The sequence below is a fragment of the Bos javanicus genome, chromosome 13 (genome assembly GCF_032452875.1).
Source record: "Bos javanicus breed banteng chromosome 13, ARS-OSU_banteng_1.0, whole genome shotgun sequence".
Lineage (NCBI taxonomy): Eukaryota > Metazoa > Chordata > Mammalia > Artiodactyla > Bovidae > Bos > Bos javanicus.
In genome coordinates this window covers 40,050,557-40,068,102 of record NC_083880.1, presented here as the reverse complement: position 1 = coordinate 40,068,102, position 17,546 = coordinate 40,050,557, and the positions used below count along the sequence as shown (strand labels likewise).

Genomic DNA, 17,546 nt, shown 5'->3' with positions numbered 1-17,546 from the left:
CCTGGGTGGCCAGAGGAGGCCATGGAGCCACTTGGGGCCAGGTGCTCTCAATCAAGTTTTCTTGTGCCTGTCAGGAGAGGGCAGTCAGTACCTGTTGTGCAGAAGCTGAGCCGGTCACCTTTCCCTTCTCATCCTGTGCTTTGTCACTGAGGTGCTTGACTTCTCTGGTTATTTCTGTGGCCCTCTGGTCAGCTGATGTCTGCTTTGTGCAGCCGGGCACTCCTGGCTTGGAAGTAGCTGAGAGGCAAATCCAAAGGTCTCCCTGGACAGGACACAGATTTAGTGACGAATCTTTCTGCCCTGGCTCATGGGGTGTGGCTACCTTGCAGCCCAGGGTCTGACCAGGGAAGGAGCAATAGGGGTCCTCATACCTCCCACGCACCCCCAGTCCATGGGCCCTGCGGGAATTGCCCCTTCACTCTGCCATCTCCTGAGAGACTGAGATATCTAGAGAACTGTGAACACCTGCCAGACACAGAAAACAGACTCAATAATTGAATTTGCCATAACTTTGGATTACGTCCTCCTACTTCCACATTTTTCACATTTCTTAGAATGCTATCTGTGCAGGTTAAGCTTAATTTCATAGGACAGAAAGTCTTTTGATCAATCCTTGTTTCTCCAAGTGTAAAATGAAGATAACATCCACCTTACGGAGTTGTTAATGAAGAGTTATCAAGGTGAAAATGAGAAAAATTCTTGTAAGAGGTTCAGCACACCGGGGCTACTCAATAACGTACTACATTTCAATTTCCTCCAGTCATCAAAACTATCGTTTGTGTGATCTGGATAAGGCAGTTGAATTTATGGTTTTAATTTCCAAATGATTAAACGTTTCTGCAGAGTGTTATGTAGATTAACACAACTCGTGTAGACAGAAGGCAGTTAACAGGGTGGTGACCATGTACAAACTGGTGATAAGATACACTTTTCAGATATTTAATGCAGAACAAGGACATAGGTCCCCAGAGGGAACTGAAAAGAAATCCTCGTCGTGTCCTCCTTTAGGAATGCCGCACATGTGAAGTGAGGTTATTTAGTGTGGGGTTTTGTTTCCTTTTCTAGTTTCCTAACAAAATTGTGGCCCAGGTAGCCTGTGACGTGCTTCAGCTGCTAGTCTCCTACTGGGAAAAGCTTCAGATGTTTGAAACCTCCTTGCCTCGGAAAATTGCAGAAGTAAGTCTTTTCTTCCACCATAATGCTCAAACATCAGCGTTTCCTCTTTTTATTATATTTGATATTTAATGAATTCTAGATACTCCAATAATTGTTGGAGCACCGACTGTTAAACTGCCATGTGAGTCACCCATTTTCAGAGTAAATTACGCTGGCCCTTCTCAGCTGCGATTTCAGGCACCGAGTAAGAAGCCACCAGTGTTCCAGGGCAGGCTCACACTTGGGGAGTTTGAAAGGCAGACATGACCACAACAAAGAGACCTTTTGTCGACTGGGCTTCATTCATCCAGAGTAATTTGGATGGTGCCAACAAGGAGTAGGCAGCTGGTCGTGATGCCCTGTGTGCGGGGGCTGGGGGAGGGGGGCTTTCCCAGAGCGAAGGCCTGGGCTGTGCGTTCTGCCACCAGCGTGATTGCCCAGATGTAATGAGCTTACCACTGTCGTACCCTTGGGGTGGGATGGGGGGAGTGGGTCATTGGTGGAGGAGAGGGGCAGAAGGAACAGGAAGAATGCCTTCAACAATGAGACCCTGGAGGTCAGTGGCATGAGAGGGTGCTATCTTGCAGGAAGTAGGTACCCTCACCTGCACGAGCTGGGTGCTAAGGCTCATCCCTTCTTTAAACAAGCCCTTGTTCCATACACACCCGGTGGAGAGAAAGGAAGTAAGGTGATTTACTTTTTCTTAACCCTGAACAAATGTCACCCATGAGGTCACTTTGTTCTCTCAGATACATCAGAAATCAAAGGTGATCTTTGACCTCAGGGGACCCAGAGTGAAACAGAGCTTTGGATTTTAGGAATGTGAGATGCTGCCATATGTAAAGTTGGGCTTTAGAACAACCGTGTAATTTATCATCTAAATGGGGATGCCTTTGAAAATGAAATAGGTGCTACTACCGTGGCTCAGCTGATAAAGAATCTGCCTGCAAGGTGAAAGACCTAGGTTCGATCCCTGGGTTGGGAAGATCCCCTGGAGAAGGGAAGGGCTACCCACTCCAGTATTCTGGCCTGGAGAATCCCATACAGTCCATGGGATCACAAAAAGTTGGACACAACTGAGCGACTTTCACTCACTCACCCCAGCACCGCAGGTCGGTGGAAATCTGGGGTATGTTATAAGAAAAGTAAATGGGCGGATGTTCATAATTAACTTTGGAAGTATTTATTGCTTTCATCACGAGAAGGGTGGAGGCTGATGCTGGAAATCATGTGACCACAGACAGAACCACTCCTTCCTCTGGGCCCTGATCTCCCCGCCAGCAGAGGGGAGACAATTGCAGCCATCACCCTCTCCGGTCTTCAGGTCATGCAGGTCACTGAGGTGACTCTTGACCTGTGTCATCTTCCTCCAGGAGCTGGCCCCCTGGCTGGGTGTGGTGGCAAGGCCATCCCGGACCTCTTACCTGGCGGCTCCCAGGGCCATACCATGGTCTGTCTGATTGGGAATTTGTCTTCTCTGCAGATCCTTGTGGCCACAATTGCTTTTCTGTTACCAAGTGCAGAGTACTCCTCGGTGGAGACAGACAAGAAGGTAAGTGGCCCATCTGCTAGGTTCTCCCCAGAATTTGTTTTTTTAAAGACGTGGCTCAGGTGGCAGATGCTGTCACACGCAGGGCTTTATAACCTCCCCTGTTCGGACCGGCCCTGGCCTCTCTCTGTGAAAGCCTCCTTCACCCCTGTGTCCCTGAAGAATGGCCGTGGTGCTGGAAGGTTCTGTTTCCTGTAACGACACACAGTGGTGGAATCTGCGAGGCTGCAGGGTGAGGCTCTGGTTTGCTTCCTCCTCCAGTTCCTCGTGTCCTTGTTGCTCTGCCTCCTGGACTGGTGCATGGCGCTGCCGGCAGGAACCCTCCTCCACCCCGTGTCCACGGCGGCCCTGGACGAACAGGCCCCGGCCCGGGCCCCCTTACTGGATTACATCTACAGGGTGAGTCCCCCCGCCACCCTGGGCCTTGGGGTACAGGGTCTGGACTGGAGACTCAGACAGTCCTCCAAACAGGTTGCTATTGTTCAGTTGCTCAGTCGTGTCTGACTCTTTGCGACCCCATGTACTGCAGCATGCCAGGCTTCCCTGTCCTTCACCAGCTCCTGGAGTTTGCTCAAACTCGTGTCCATCAAGTTGGTGATGCCATCCTACCATCTCTTCCTCTGTTGTCCCCTTCTCCTCCTGCCTTCAATCTTTCCCAGCATCAGGGTCTTTTCTAATGAGTTGGCTCTTCTTAGGCATTCCTGTACTTATTTGTGCCCTTTGGACAAGGATTTATGGGGGTTCAACATTTTAAAAGAAATGAATGACTTCAGGAATGTTCACAGAATAATTGTAATTACAGAGAAGCTGTGATTACCTGGGCTTCCCTGGTGGCTCAGACAGTAAAGAATCCGCCTGCAGTGCGGGAGACCTGGATTCGATCCCTGGGTCAGGAAGATCCCCTGGAGGAGGGCATGGCTACTTGCTCTAGTATTCTTGCCTGGAGAATCACATGGACAGAGGAGCCTGGCCAGCTACAGTCCATAGGGTCACAAAGAGTCAGACACGACTGAAACGTCTTGGCAGACAGGCAGTGATTATCCCAGGCACAATGCAGGCATTTTACCTGATTGTCAGCGTTAAACAACTGCAGTTTGCTCAGGCTCCCCCAGTGTTTATGGAACATGGTCCATACCTGCTTCGTTTTGAAAAGAATCTTTATTGTAGGAATATCTACAGCCTTAGTTGGCCAAAATCTATTTATCAGGGGAAGATAAAGTACAAGGATACCAGTCTTCTCTTTGCTTTCAAAGATCTTCAGAAATAAATTAAGGCAATACAATATATTACATCAAATTAATCAGCAGCATCATTTTTATAATACCTAAGACATTGGAATTTCACCCCCTACCACTGACTAGGTGTGGTATTTACTCTGGACCCTTGGTACTCTCCTTCCAAACAGGCCTTACAGCTCTCCCTATGGAAGCCTTATCTATCCATCTGTCTATTATATCCATCCATCTATTACTTGTGTGTCCATTGAATAGGGCTCCGCAGGTGGCGCTAATGGTAAAGAACTCGCCTGCCAGTGCAGGGGACCTAAGAGATACAGGTTCAATCCCTGGGTCAAGAAGATCCCCTGGAGGAGGATATGGCAACCCACTCCAGTATTCTTTGTCTGGAGAATCCCATGGGCAGAGGAGCCTGGTGGGCCACAGTCCATGGGATCACAAAGAGCTAGACACGACTGAAATGACTTAGCACGCACACACACAATTGAATGATTACTGTGAGGTAGGGGCAATTCCTTTGCTTATTTTTGTAGTAATTAAACTTAAAAATAATTTAAAAAAAATTTCTAGGCATTTCCCTGGCAGTCCAGTGGTTAAGACTTTGCCTCTCAATGCAGAGGGTGCAGGTTCAATCCCTGTTCTGGGCAGCTAAGATGCCTCCTGTCTTAGGGGCCAAAGAAACATACCAACCCATAAAACAGCAATATAACAAATTCAGTAAAGACTTTTTTTTAAAAAGGCCCACATCAAAAAATGAAGAAGATTTCTTAAGTCATTAACAGATTGCTTTGTTGCCTTATTTTAAAATGCATTCAGTTAAAACCAAAAAAGCCACTTAACCATAGTTGAAATTCTGCTAAAAAAGTATTTTGTACTTTTAAATGGTTTCTTGAATGGTCAAAGATTTTAGTAACTATGTTCAGATGAAGTAGATATTTCTGTCATCACTATGACTTATAAACCTAGACGAGGCTTGGCTTAAGGCACTAAAGTAGCTGCAGTCATTTAAATTCATGTTTAGCATTCCTTTTCTTAAACCATCTCTCTCAAAATTGCTTCACCAACATAAAAATCACTTTATAGTTAACGTGATACATACATTTACTGGATAATCCTTTATTTTTTTTTTTAAAGGAAACTTTTTCTGCTAAAGTATCCTATGCATCCAAAAAACTGCATCCATCAATCCTAAGTGAATTTTGGAGTTTCACCAAGTGGGCACACCGGTGAAATGGGCTCCCGATTCTAGAAACGGAACATCCTGGCATTCCAGGAGCCCCCATGCGTGTAGCCCCCACACAGACCCGGGGGTTACCACTGTCATGTCACAGCAGACACTTGTTTTTGGCTGTTGGACTTTATAGTGTACAGAATCGCCCAGCGTGTCCTTCTGGTTCTCATATGTATGCCGTTCTGTTGGATGTACACCTAGTGATAGAGTTGCTGGAACGCGTGTGTTGTGCTTAGGAGTGAACACGCAGTAATTTTCCAGGGTGACTGTGCTGAGAACTGCAGCTGCTCTACACCCTGGCTGACACTTTGTCTCTGCTAGGTAGGCAATGGTATCATGTTGTGGTTTTATTAATCATTTGTATTTCATACATTTATGGCATCTGACTAATAGAAATTAGCTCTTCCGATGACAGAAGCTCAAATTTTTTATATTAACGAGGGAGCTACCCTCATTTTCCTGTACTGCTCTTTCGCTAGGAAGAGGGCGTATTCGGATGGGCCTCCCCTGCTGTTCTTGATCCTTTGTAGCCATGGACGAAAGTTGCAGTTACCGCCAGCCTCCTCCAGTCCCCAGGAGGCAACACAGTTGGAAGGAACTGAATCGAGACACATCCAGCCTGACCTCAGAGCTCATCATCTAAAAGCAATCCTTCCTTAGTTTTTAAAAGTATCACCTTCATTTTCTTCAAACTCAGTTTTTTACATTTATGATCTGAAAGGAAACTTTAGTATAGCGATTAGCTCACCTATACACATTGACATCCTCAAGACAGTTGTGGGCACAGCGTCAGCTTCAGTCAATGGCAGTTTGTAAACAGCCAGTGAGCTTTCAGGAAACTCATCTTAAGAAAGTAAGGATACTTTTAGAATTTGTGTTAGATTTACTTCATCAGTTATACCTTTTAAAAAGCATATCAGATTGGCCCTTCCAAGTCCTCATTCGTGTCATGAGTTACATGAATTCAAATCTGTGAACGTTTATGCACTAGGTCAGCGGTTTCTGCTGATGGCTTTCATTCTGATTGCCACTGTGGGTGGTGGGGCACCCGTGGCCCATCGCGTGCCTCGTCGTCACCTCTCTCGTGCCTTCGTGGATGGGAGCAGCATCAGGCGTGTGCAACCACATAGAGTGCCAAAAAGCCCGCTTGCTGACTTTTGCTTTCCTTTTGCCATCGATACAACAGGAGCGAGATAAGCATGTTCATAGCAAGAAGGTGTTTTAGGACGGAAAGGATTTGATGTTCTCAAGAATTATCAAGCAGGAATCCTGCCTCCCAGGGGCTGCTGTCGTTTGACAGCCCGTCAGGGGGCAGGCGGTGGGTGGCATTCCCAGCACACGCTCCCTCCTGTGCACGCAGGTTCTGCACTGCTGCATCTGTGGCTCAAGCACGTACAGCCAGCAGAGCCGCTACACCTTGACCCTGGCGGACCTGTCGTCCTCGGATTACGACCCCTTCCTGCCGCTGGCGAACGTGAAGAATTCTGAGCCGGTCCAATTTCATTCATCAGCAGAACTGGGCAACCTGCTCACTGTTGAAGAGGGTAAGGCTCTTGAGGCTATTCATTGCTGTGGGCAGCAGAAGGGAAAATGGTAGCCGTTTGTGAGTACTCGCTGTGTTATTTTCTAAGAAGCTAGTGGTTGCAATCTGGGTTTCTGCAGTGCTCTGTGATATCAAGTCCTTCCTTCCTCGTTTCCTCTTTCTCTGTCCTCCCCTTTCTTCTCCCATCGGAGTTGAGTTTTGTATGCTCGAGGACCTGAGAGAGGCACAAATCCCCACACACAGTCCACTTTCTGTCCCCAAGGAGTTTTTCATCACATGCAGAGATAGGAATCAGGCAGAAGGATTCATTGTGTGTGGCCTGGGAGCCCTGTACGAGTTTCCCATGGAGAAGTGCCTAAGTCAGACTTGGGAGAAAGGGCAGCCTTTGCGAGGAGCTGGTAGAGAGGGACCAGATGGGAGTCACCAAGACAGATGGAGGCAGGATAGTTCTACTCCCAGCAGAGGGCTTGTCATAGATGTGGGTGAGGTCAAAACGTAGGCTGTGCATGTCCTCCTCTACCACGCTTCTCCCCAAAATGACGGGAGCCCATCTCTATGCTTTGGAATATAGTCAGAATATGGGGGAGTGTCATCTGTATGTGTGATAACATTGCATAGAATCACGTGCGTGCACACATACACACACACAATTGAGTGCCTGTGAAACTAGTAAACTCTGAACAGTGATGCACGGTCTTGGTGACCATGCTGATATTGTCCTGTTGCCGCTCAAGATGTTTACTGTTCAGGTGAAGGATGTTTGGAATTTCTCCGTGTTATTTCTTACAAGTAAGGGTGTATCTTCAGTTGTCTCAAAAAGTAAAAGTTAAAAAAAAATGTGGATGTAGAGCGTTAGATCATCCATGATAATTTTATGGACCTTGCAAGTTAAAAACCTAGGGCTGAGAACGAACCTGGAAGGAAAAAACATCCTCCAAGAAAAAAGAGTGAGGGCAGAGTGAGGGAAATGGACGAAGAACCATTCAGTGTCATTAATTCATCATTTATAACCAAACTGTTTCCAGTTAGAAAATGTTTCTGATAAGCAATGTTATATTTTTGTCTATCATTTTAAAGTGATTCTTTCATAGACCATTTGATGTAATGACTACTTTCAAACAGAGTTACAAGTGAGAGATCCAGCCACCTTATAGCCTAAGTGGCTGTTGGCTCGGCTCGAAGAGGAGCCATCAGTGGTACAATACCTGCTCACTCTTCTCATCTTTAATACCTAATTGCTTAAAAAGAAGAGACGGGAGGAGCTTTAAAAAAAAAGAAAGAAAGTTAAAGGACAATCTAAAATTACTGCTTTTATATTTCCTCTCTAAGTTTAGAAAAATGAAATAAATATATGGAATATGATTTTGCATAGCCTGCAGAAGTCACAAGCTTGTTTCTTCATTAATGGGGTCTAGATTTCCTCTTGATTTTTCAGGGCAGCCTTGGGCAGTTGATGCAGGTGAAGTCTGCCAGGGAGAAACAGTTCTTATTCCACAAATATTCTCTTTCCTTACTTTTCGGTACCAAAAATATTTGGGGTGCGTCATTGTTTATGACGAGTAATGTGACTCCAGGTTAATTTCCCCTTGCAGAATTCAAGCATGTTCATTAAAATACAGATCCGTATTTATCTCAGATTATAAGTACAACCTACGTAAGTAAAAGTAGAGAGGGTTGCTTTTCCAGTTGTTTTCTGCTGTGGGCCTGCTTCCAGTCGGACTTTTCTTGTTAGTGTTGAAGCCTGTGCCTCCGTGTCATCGTCATGCAGTGTCTTACATTATGGACTCCTGAGCCCCCAGCTGGCCGCAGCTCTGCTGTAGAGGCATTAACATTTCTGATGGGTTGTGTATTCATATGGGATGATAAGCATGAATAAAAAGCATCTGTAACTTTTGAAAAAGTTAATATGTACACAAAAACAGAGGCATTCATCACTGTGATTCTGAGGGAATGAGTCGAGGTGTTTTAAATTTCTCAGCTGTATGGAAATCGTCCACACGTCAGAGGGTCCGGAAGAAACATTTCATCTCAGGGACACATGCAGATGACCTCCTCTGCTTCTAAGAAACCTGAGGTTTTAAATGAAATTTTATTTTGCATTGTCGGATACAGATAATTTCTTGTCCACCCACCCCCTCTAAAATATTAAGAAGTTCTAAAGAAGTTAGGACGATTTCAGTCATCATGTACAATTTCCTAGATGCTAGGATTTGATTGTTTCTAGAATTTTTACATCATAAAATTGATGTTTTATAAATAAGTCAGATTTCTAATGTCTAAGGGGGAGGATGTTTAGCACACAAAAGCATATTTATACTTAGTGATAACTTTTAATATTTGGTTTTTCATGTCGTGAATTTAAAAACCAAGTATTTCTTAAGTATGTATTAAGCCTTTAAGCCCAAATTAGAAAACTTAGTTTGTTTAAATATCTAGTAGATTTTTTTTTAATTAAAAGTTTTCATTTTGACCTGTTCTTAGGTTGACACACAGTTCTTTTGTAAACATGGTGGATTAAGATTTCTGTAACTGCTTTGAGGCTTCAGTAATCGTTTCAGCCCTTACTTGTGGATTTTGCCTGCTTCCCCATCATATCGCAAGCATTTCACACAGCCCCCTTGATTGCTATTGTCAAAGTCCTTCTATACATCTGAAGTCTTAAACATTTTATAAATTAGTTGCTCCTGGGCATTTAATCAACTACAAATTCAGTGAAAGCTTTCTAAGTAATTCCATGAATTATTAATATATCAGATTCTGTTAAATATTTAAAATGCCCTAACAACAAAACATAGTCACAATAATCCTAAAGCAAATTGCTTCAAATATATGTAAGCCATCCCAGGCTTGATTCATCCCCTTATCGGTGTCTCCCTTTACCCAACAAAGGGAGCGAGGCCACCTCCCCAGCCCTGGTCCCCAGCCCTCCAAGCTGCCCTGCTCTCCAAGGGCATATGTCTACCTCCCTGAGCTCTTAGAGCCGTCAGTGCTAAAGGATCTGTCTCTGGTTTATAGCTGTACTGGAACATTTTTAAATGTCCCTTTCAGAATGAGACCTTCCTGTAAATTGGTTCTTTTAGTCATCTATTTAAATTGTGCTTGTAAATTCAAATAGAATCAATGTCCAAAGAAGAAAAACAGGTGGAAAAAAAAAAATCCCCAGACTCAAAAAAAAAAAATAGCTTCCTTCTTGCTGGGGATGGGTCGTGGTCTGGTGGTGGCTGCTTCTCACCTTCCTTCTCCAATGTGTCCCCGTGTCCCCATCTCACTGTCAGCAGAGAGGAGGAGAAGGAGCCTGGGGCTGATCCCGCTGACAGCGCGCATGGTGATGGCGCACCTGGTCAACCACCTGGGCCACTTCCCGCTCTGCGGGGGCCCCGCCGTGCTGCACAGCCTGGTGGGCGAGCACCACGACAACGTGCACGCCGACGCCGCCGAGCTCTCCCCAGACGTGTTCAGGAGCCCCAGCCTGCAGCTGTTTGTGTTCAACGACAGCACCCTTATCTCCTACCTGCAGACGCCTGCGACCGGTCCTGCCAGTGGGTCGCCAGCGGGCGCCCCCTCGGACGTGAGAGTGATCGTGAGGGACATCTCAGGGAAGTACTCGTGGGACGGGAAGGTGCTCTACGGACCCCTGGAAGGCCACTTAGCCCCCAAGGGCAGAAGCCCCTCGTTCCTCATCTCGAGCTGTCAACCCCCAACCCCTGGACCTCAGAGGGCTCCTTCTCAGACTGAGGAGGGAGAGGATGTCCTCGACAAATTACTTGAAAACCTTGGCCACACGAGTCCTGAATGCCTTTTGCCATCCCAGCTCCGTCTGAATGAGCCTTCCCCACCCCCTTATGGCATGAATTGGGACCAGGAGAAGGAGATCACCAAGGTCCTGCTGCGCCAGAGCACACAAGAAGACGAGTATGTCCAGAAGTGCAACTCGGATGTGGCCATGAGGGTCGCCAGCCAGGAGCCGCCGTCCCCAGTGGAGCCCCGGGGAGCCTTCTACTTCTGTAGGCTGCTGCTCGATGACTTGGGAATGAATTCTTGGGACAGAAGGTAACAACCCTCTCTAGACCATCAGTTGTCTTGTTTTGTGTGTGTGCAACTGTTCTTCTCAGTTTGGGGTTTGGGAAAAAGAGAACAGAAAATGGAGATTTTTCTCTGTTTCAGCGTTAATAGCTAGAGGAGGGCATGCCTACCCACTCCAGTATTCTCGCCTGGAGAATCCCATGGACAGAGGAGCCTAGTGGGTTACAGGCCATTGGGTTACAAAGAGTCAGGTATGACTGAAGCAACTTAGCACACACACGTAGCTTATTTTCTGCTGCTAAAAGTGAAAGTCACTCAGTCGTGTCCGACGCTTTGCAACCCCATGGACTGTACTGTCCATGGAATTCTCCAGGCCAGAATACTGCAGTGGGTAGCCTACCCTTTCTCCAGCAGATATTCGCAGCCCAGGAATTGAACCAGGGTCCCCCGAGTTGCAGGCACATTCTTTACCAGCTGAGCTACCAGGGAAGACCCTAAATTAAAACTAAAAACAAAACTAATTTTACTCTACTGATGCACAGATTGACTTCCAAACATCTGTTGTGTATTTTAAGGAGTATCAAGCATTTACTCTGTGTGTGTGTTTTAATTACTGCTCTGCCCATTGTTGCTTCTGCCTTCATGAAAGATGCCAGTGGACTACAGAGACGAATAAGCCACAGTTTCTCCCTAGGTCTGGTGAGGGAGGAAGACTTGTTATGGCTCTGATAAAAGACAGTGTGCCTCAGGACCTCAGGAAGGACAGCGGGTCCATCGGGAGGTGAGAGGCAGTGGAGGAGACTGCAGATGGGGGGGGGGGTTTGAGCTGCAGAGGTGAGAAAAGAGTCTCATGACAGAGGTGACAGTGGTACCAGCAGGATGTGCACACACATCAGTCACACACTCAGTGACCAGCCAGTGTCCCCAGACAGTCACGGGAGGCAAGTGCAATTGTGACGCCTTTGAACATCTTCAGAATGAAGTTCCTTCTCTAGGCTTCGGCTGCAAATCTTTGGTGAATGGAGTGGCTGTGGAGGGGTGGATGGATGGATGGGTGAATGAATCGGTAGGTTTGTGCATTGATTGGGAAGGGCAAAATTGATCTGTGATTACATGACTTTTCTCTTAACCCTTTTTCTATATAGGAAGAACTTCCATCTGTTGAAGAAAAATTCAAAATTATTGAGAGAGCTAAAAAATCTGGACTCCCGGCAGTGGTAAGTGAAAGTGTATCAAACCTCCTTGTTCCTGTCTGTCTTTTGTGTGCTGGCGGGGAGGGGTGCCAGATAAGGTGGCAGGAGTGACACCCCTGCAGGGGCCTGGCAGTTTATACCTTTGGTAGTTTGATCCTGAGGAGTAAACTTACATGTTTACTACATGAAGAAGTCCTCTAATCTCTGCCCTTGATTAAGAACCTTTCAGCCAGTGGACGCTGGTTCTCGTCATCTTTCTGCCAAGCCTCTGGTTCTGCTGAGGGGCAGGCGCCAGTCCACATCATGCGGCAGCGTGGTTTGGATCCCATGGGCTAGGTTAAGACCTGGGTGCTGTAATCAGGGGCTCCCTGACCCTGAGCTTCGTTCTCCAAAGCAGGTCAGATCTCAGATGGACCTCTCTTCTGAATGATTTTAGAAGCAGTTCTGAAGATGAGCTCTAACCCGTGTTTAATCTGGGGAAACAAGGGCTTCCAAAAACATCTCAGCCTGGGGCAAGTGTCATGCTGGGCACATAACAGGTGCTTGGAAGTCGTCAATAAACTGCTTCCTTAATCTTGAGTTTTTTAAAACTCACTTAAAAACAGCTTTCTGTTCCTATTGTATTCCCTTCAGAAGCATCACTGGGCATCTCCTTAGAGAGAAAAACCTGCATTTATTGTTCCTCAGACTATCCTTCCCCACATCGTTTCCCAGTTGCCGTTGTGCTGCTTTTTCTCCAGAGGAAGGAAATTCTGGGGCGGGGGCGGAGGGTGGGGTGTTTCCTGAAGGGGCTTGTGGATTCACTGCCCCCTCCCTCCCACTGTCTAGTAGGAAATGAGCAGTCACTTGGGTTCCAGACTCATCTTTTCCAGTGTAGGTTGAGTTATTCCGTGCTCCTTCCTATTGAGTGACAACATTGGTGTCTTGTGATTGTGGCCAGTTTGTTGAGTGTTCAGTTCAGTTCAGCCACTCAGTCGTGTCTGACTCTTTGCGACCCCATGAATCGCAGCACACCAGGCCTCCCTGTCCATCACCAACTCCAGAGTTCACTCAAACTCATGTCCATCGAGTCGGTGATGCCATCCCGCCATCTCATCCTCTGTTGTCCCCTTCTCCTCTTGCCCTCAATCCTTCCCAGCATCAGGGTCTTTTCCAATGAGTCTTTTGCTTTGGGTCTACCCCTTCATTCTTTCTGGAGTTATTTCTCCACTAATCTCCAGTAGCATACCTACTGACCCGGGGAGTTCTTTCAGTATCCTTTTCATACTGTTCATGGGGTTCTCAAGGCAAGAATACTGAAGTGGTTTGCCATTCCCTTCTCCAGTGGACCCCATTAAATTAATGTACTTTAACTGCATGAGGTACAGTGGAAATAACCCCCTGGGGAACTGTTCTTGACATCTAAAAAGGTATCCACTTATTTTACAGTAAGGATGTTTTCAGGGTTCTTTAAAAGAACAGAAATAAGCTGGGGGGTTCTTTAGCTTTGAGATCCTGTTATCAATCAGTTAGCAAATAAGAACATATCTTGTCCCTCAACTTCTTATCAGGATGTTTCTATTAATTTCTGGTATCAATTTATCTCCCTGCTATCAAGTCAGGGTTTCTGCTTAACCCGTTCCTAGGAAAAGTATGGCTTCCCAGATGGCGCTAGTGGTAAAGAACCCACCCGCCAATGCAAGAGACATGAGACATGGATTTGATCCCTGGGTCAGAAAGATCCCCTGGAGGAGGGCATGGCAGCCCACTCCAGTGTTGTTGCCTGGAGAATCCCATGGTCAGAGGAGCCTGGTGGGCTACAGTCCTTGGCGTCTCGAAGAGTTGGACACAACTGAGCATACACGCAAGAAAAGTAGAGACCATCTCACAACTAGGATCTATATGCTGTGAAGCTAGCAAAGATGTAAATAGTATAATGAACATATGTACACATTAAAGAAAGCTCCCCCTTTCAATATTAATGCCTCTCCCCACCAAAAGATAAAGTAAAAGTGACAGTCATGTTTCTTTGGCTTTTTAATGTGACAACACAAGGAAACCAAGCTATTCTGGTCTAGTCCTAATAAGGAAAAAAAAACAAAAACAAATTCTAGTGCTGTCCATGTGCTCTGGACTACCTGCTCCTCTGTACACTGGGCCTGCCGCTCCTGGACATGAAGTGCTGTTGATGTTGCTAATTATCATTTCAGAAGCCTGGCTCTAATAAGGCCAGACACAACGTCTGCATCCTCCCAGGCTCTCTGCGGTGCTAACATTTTGGAAGCTGTGAAATTTGATGAGTGTTTACAGCTAAAGGTCACCTGGGCTCACACCTCCATCCGTCATGCAGTCACCCAGCATCTCTCTGCTCCACAAGGAGCTGATGAGGACCCATGACCCTTAAGCAACTACAAAGTAAAAAGCTTGGACTTTAAGGAGAACAAACAAAAACATTTCAGATAAACCTGAGATTGTTTTTTGTACGTCCAGTATATAGAATAGAGAAAAATTAAATGCTGAGGACTTATCAGTATGTAGATGGAGCTGCAGAGAAATGGACTGACTCTCCTTTGCTCTCCATTTGTTGAAAGAGACTGTCTTTTAGTTCGTGGCTTATGACCTCCCTTACCATCCAAGCCCCTACATGATTACAGATCTTAGAATCAACTTGTCTGAGTCCAGACTGCTGGCCAACCCTGCCTGTAGTTCAGGAGGAAATGATGTCACAATTTTGGGCCCCATGTGCTTGAGGACAAGCTTTCCAAGGTCTCTGCTGGAGCACCGCCCACTAGCATTCATCAGCACAGAATCCCCTCTCCACCCCCCACATCCATTCTCTGGAGAGCGGCACCCCCACGAACATGACAGAGCAAGGCTCTATCAGGGTCTTCAGGACACCCACCTCCCCCGCTGGCAGCATGACAGTTCACTTCAAAAGCCTTAAAGTAGGCAATGATCATAGTTCCACATCTATGAATTTATTTTAAGGACTATCAAAGATGATGTGAAAACACCTTTCAAATGGATGTGACCCAGATGTCCAGTAGCAAGGATTTGGGATATGGAATAGTAACATAATGGAATGGAATATTCCACAATCATTATTAATAACTTTGTTACACAAGCATATGGTGTAAAAGTGTTCACACTCCGAGACGGTGTAAATAATGATTTTTATGTTAAGCATATTTTACACAATTTTTTTTAAAGTGTTCACAAATATTTTAAGTGAAAAAAAAAACAGTGGCAAAACACAAATTGATGGCATCTCATTTTGTAGGCAGAAACGCATCCTGAGATAGTAACCGTTGTGATTTCAACATATATGCAGAGAACATGAGTGGGTTTTTTTTAATTCTTCTCTTTCCTTTCTATATTTTCTAATTTTTCCTCTGAGTATGGTCATTAAATGTAAACTATGGGGGAAGCAGGAGGAGTAAGCTATCAAGACAAATCCCTGGGTCAGGAAGATCCCTCGGAGGAGGGCATGGCAACCCACTTTGGTATTCTTGCCTGGAGAATCCCATGGACGGAGGAGTTTGATGGGCTACAGTCCATCAGAGTCTGATGGGTCGCAAAAAGTCGGACACAACTGAAGTGACTTAGCACACATACAGAAGATCTTGAAGAATGTGTTAAAATACGGAGCCCAGATTCTATCACTATTGAGTCTAATCAGATTATAATTTTGAGGTGTTAAATGATTAGACAACAGAAACATTTCCATGTTGCTTAAATGCTCAGTAGTTTTTCCAACAGATTTTTCCAGAGTATATGGTAGAAATCAGGAGAAAAGTGGAACTTCTTTGGAAATGGTAATCCAAAATCTAAAACATAGGGACTGGAATCCAAGTCTTGGGTGATGGAGCTGTGGTTCTTGGTTAAAGCTCTATTCCAGTGAGAGTGATGTCATCACCTGTCTAAACTGTGCACATATCGCTTGTAGATCTAGTGACCTTGACACGTACTCCAGTGTATAATTTATATTAATAGAAATGGCTATCGACATATTCCAGTATATCATTGTTTCTCAGGTCAATTCAACAGAGATTTAGCTGAGCAAATTCTACATGCCAAAGACCATATCAGACGCACAAAAGTTGACCCAGAACTCCTTTCTTCAGAGTGTTGCGTTTACCTGATTCAACAGCAGAGTGCCCCAAATCCATCATGGAGGAAGTGGACAAACAGTTTATACTTCCAAAGAAGTTTCCCTGGACAGCTGTCCAACTTCTCAGGCACCCTCAGATCAGTCAGAGCCCAGGCTGGGTACAGCCCCTCACAAAGATGGTACCTAAATGTGTCCTGCTTCGAAGAAGTAGTTTTCATTTCTCAAGTAGTCTTGGCCTATGTTACAGTCCCAATTAGGGAGCTCCCCAGTTTCCTTATCTAAAGGTGTGGGAAGTGAAATATACATGGTCACATGGATCTGTCCACCACTGATATCTATCTGAAAGGCTCAGTATTTTTTTTTTTTTTACCAAAGCTAGAGAGAGTTTGTCAAACCGTGCACTCTTACATGCTGTTCACACACCACACATCTAAGAGGTGGTCTCAGGAGCCAGACTGCCCTGCCTCAGCTCCTGACCTCCCGTTTGCGGTGTCACGTGCTGCGCCTCCTTTCAACTGTCTCTACCAGGAGGTGGTGACAAGACCTGTCTTCTTAGGGCGCCTGCAAGGATAGATGAGATTGTGTGCTGAGCCTTCTTGGAACAGTGCCTGATCCCTTGTAAGTTCTTGGTAAATGTCAGCTGTATAGCAGACATATATGTGGCAGCAATAAAACCAAACTTTATACATAAGAATTCTAATTCCTTCCAACCTAAAAATTCACAGCCGTGAAACGCACAAAATCGCAGTGTTTTACATTGCCGAAGGTCAAGAAGACAAGTGTTCGATCCTTTCCAATGAAAGGGGAAGCCAAGCGTATGAAGACTTTGTTGCTGGACTTGGATGGGAGGTAATTAATTTCATCTAGGAGGTGTTTGCCCATCAGCACTGTCTAAGGATGTATGTAAGCTAGATGTTGATGGTATGCGTTTTTACATTCATATATAGTGTGGGTAGAGTTCTGGAGTTGAAGGGTGTATAGAATTTGACCTCTTGTGGTAGTCTTTTTTCATAAACTTTTATACATAAACTTTATACATAAACTTTTGTTCCCCCTTAACTTTCCTCTTAATATTGTTTCATTTGCTTTTTATGTGAATTGAATAGTCAGATTGGCTCTCCCAACTGTAGACAGTATGTAGTAAGAGAAGACAGACATGGGCAGGGAAGCAATGACTTTGGTCCCCGTATGGAAATTGGAGAAGAAATCAATGACTTACGGGTGAAAAATGAAGAGTTGGATGGAGTCAAAAGTTGACTTGACAGTAGCTGTGATGGTTTTGCTACCAACTTGTTTCCTTCAGGTAGACCCCAGGGTGGTTGATATTTTAAAATTTTGTTTCTTCTTGGCTAAATGATTTTCTGACAGAAAGATATCCATACATTTATACACACACACACAGACATACACATATACATCTCCAGAACATATTCTAAAAGAATCCAGAATAGTTAAAATAGAAATTAACATATCTGAAATAATTTTCTTACTTTTCATTACTTTTGTTTTGGTTTCTTGATCATCTGT

General features: G+C 45.2%; 1 protein-coding gene across 5 annotated transcripts in view; it reads left to right on the top strand.

Annotated features, from left to right (window-relative positions):
* The window catches only part of RALGAPA2 (Ral GTPase activating protein catalytic subunit alpha 2), a 279,065-nt gene that overhangs the window by 174,885 nt on the left and 86,634 nt on the right, over window positions 1-17,546 (top strand). For 4 of the 5 annotated variants that reach the window (XM_061436379.1, XM_061436376.1, XM_061436377.1 and 1 more), the window contains 7 exons: window positions 1,066-1,176; window positions 2,639-2,707; window positions 2,966-3,103; window positions 6,531-6,714; window positions 9,989-10,763; window positions 11,882-11,953; window positions 16,745-16,868. In XM_061436379.1, coding sequence (XP_061292363.1) covers window positions 1,066-1,176; window positions 2,639-2,707; window positions 2,966-3,103; window positions 6,531-6,714; window positions 9,989-10,763; window positions 11,882-11,953; window positions 16,745-16,868 — 1,473 coding nt within the window. The remainder of the gene's footprint in view (window positions 1-1,065; window positions 1,177-2,638; window positions 2,708-2,965; window positions 3,104-6,530; window positions 6,715-9,988; window positions 10,764-11,881; window positions 11,954-16,744; window positions 16,869-17,546) is intronic. The other variant, XM_061436378.1, reaches the window with a different exon arrangement.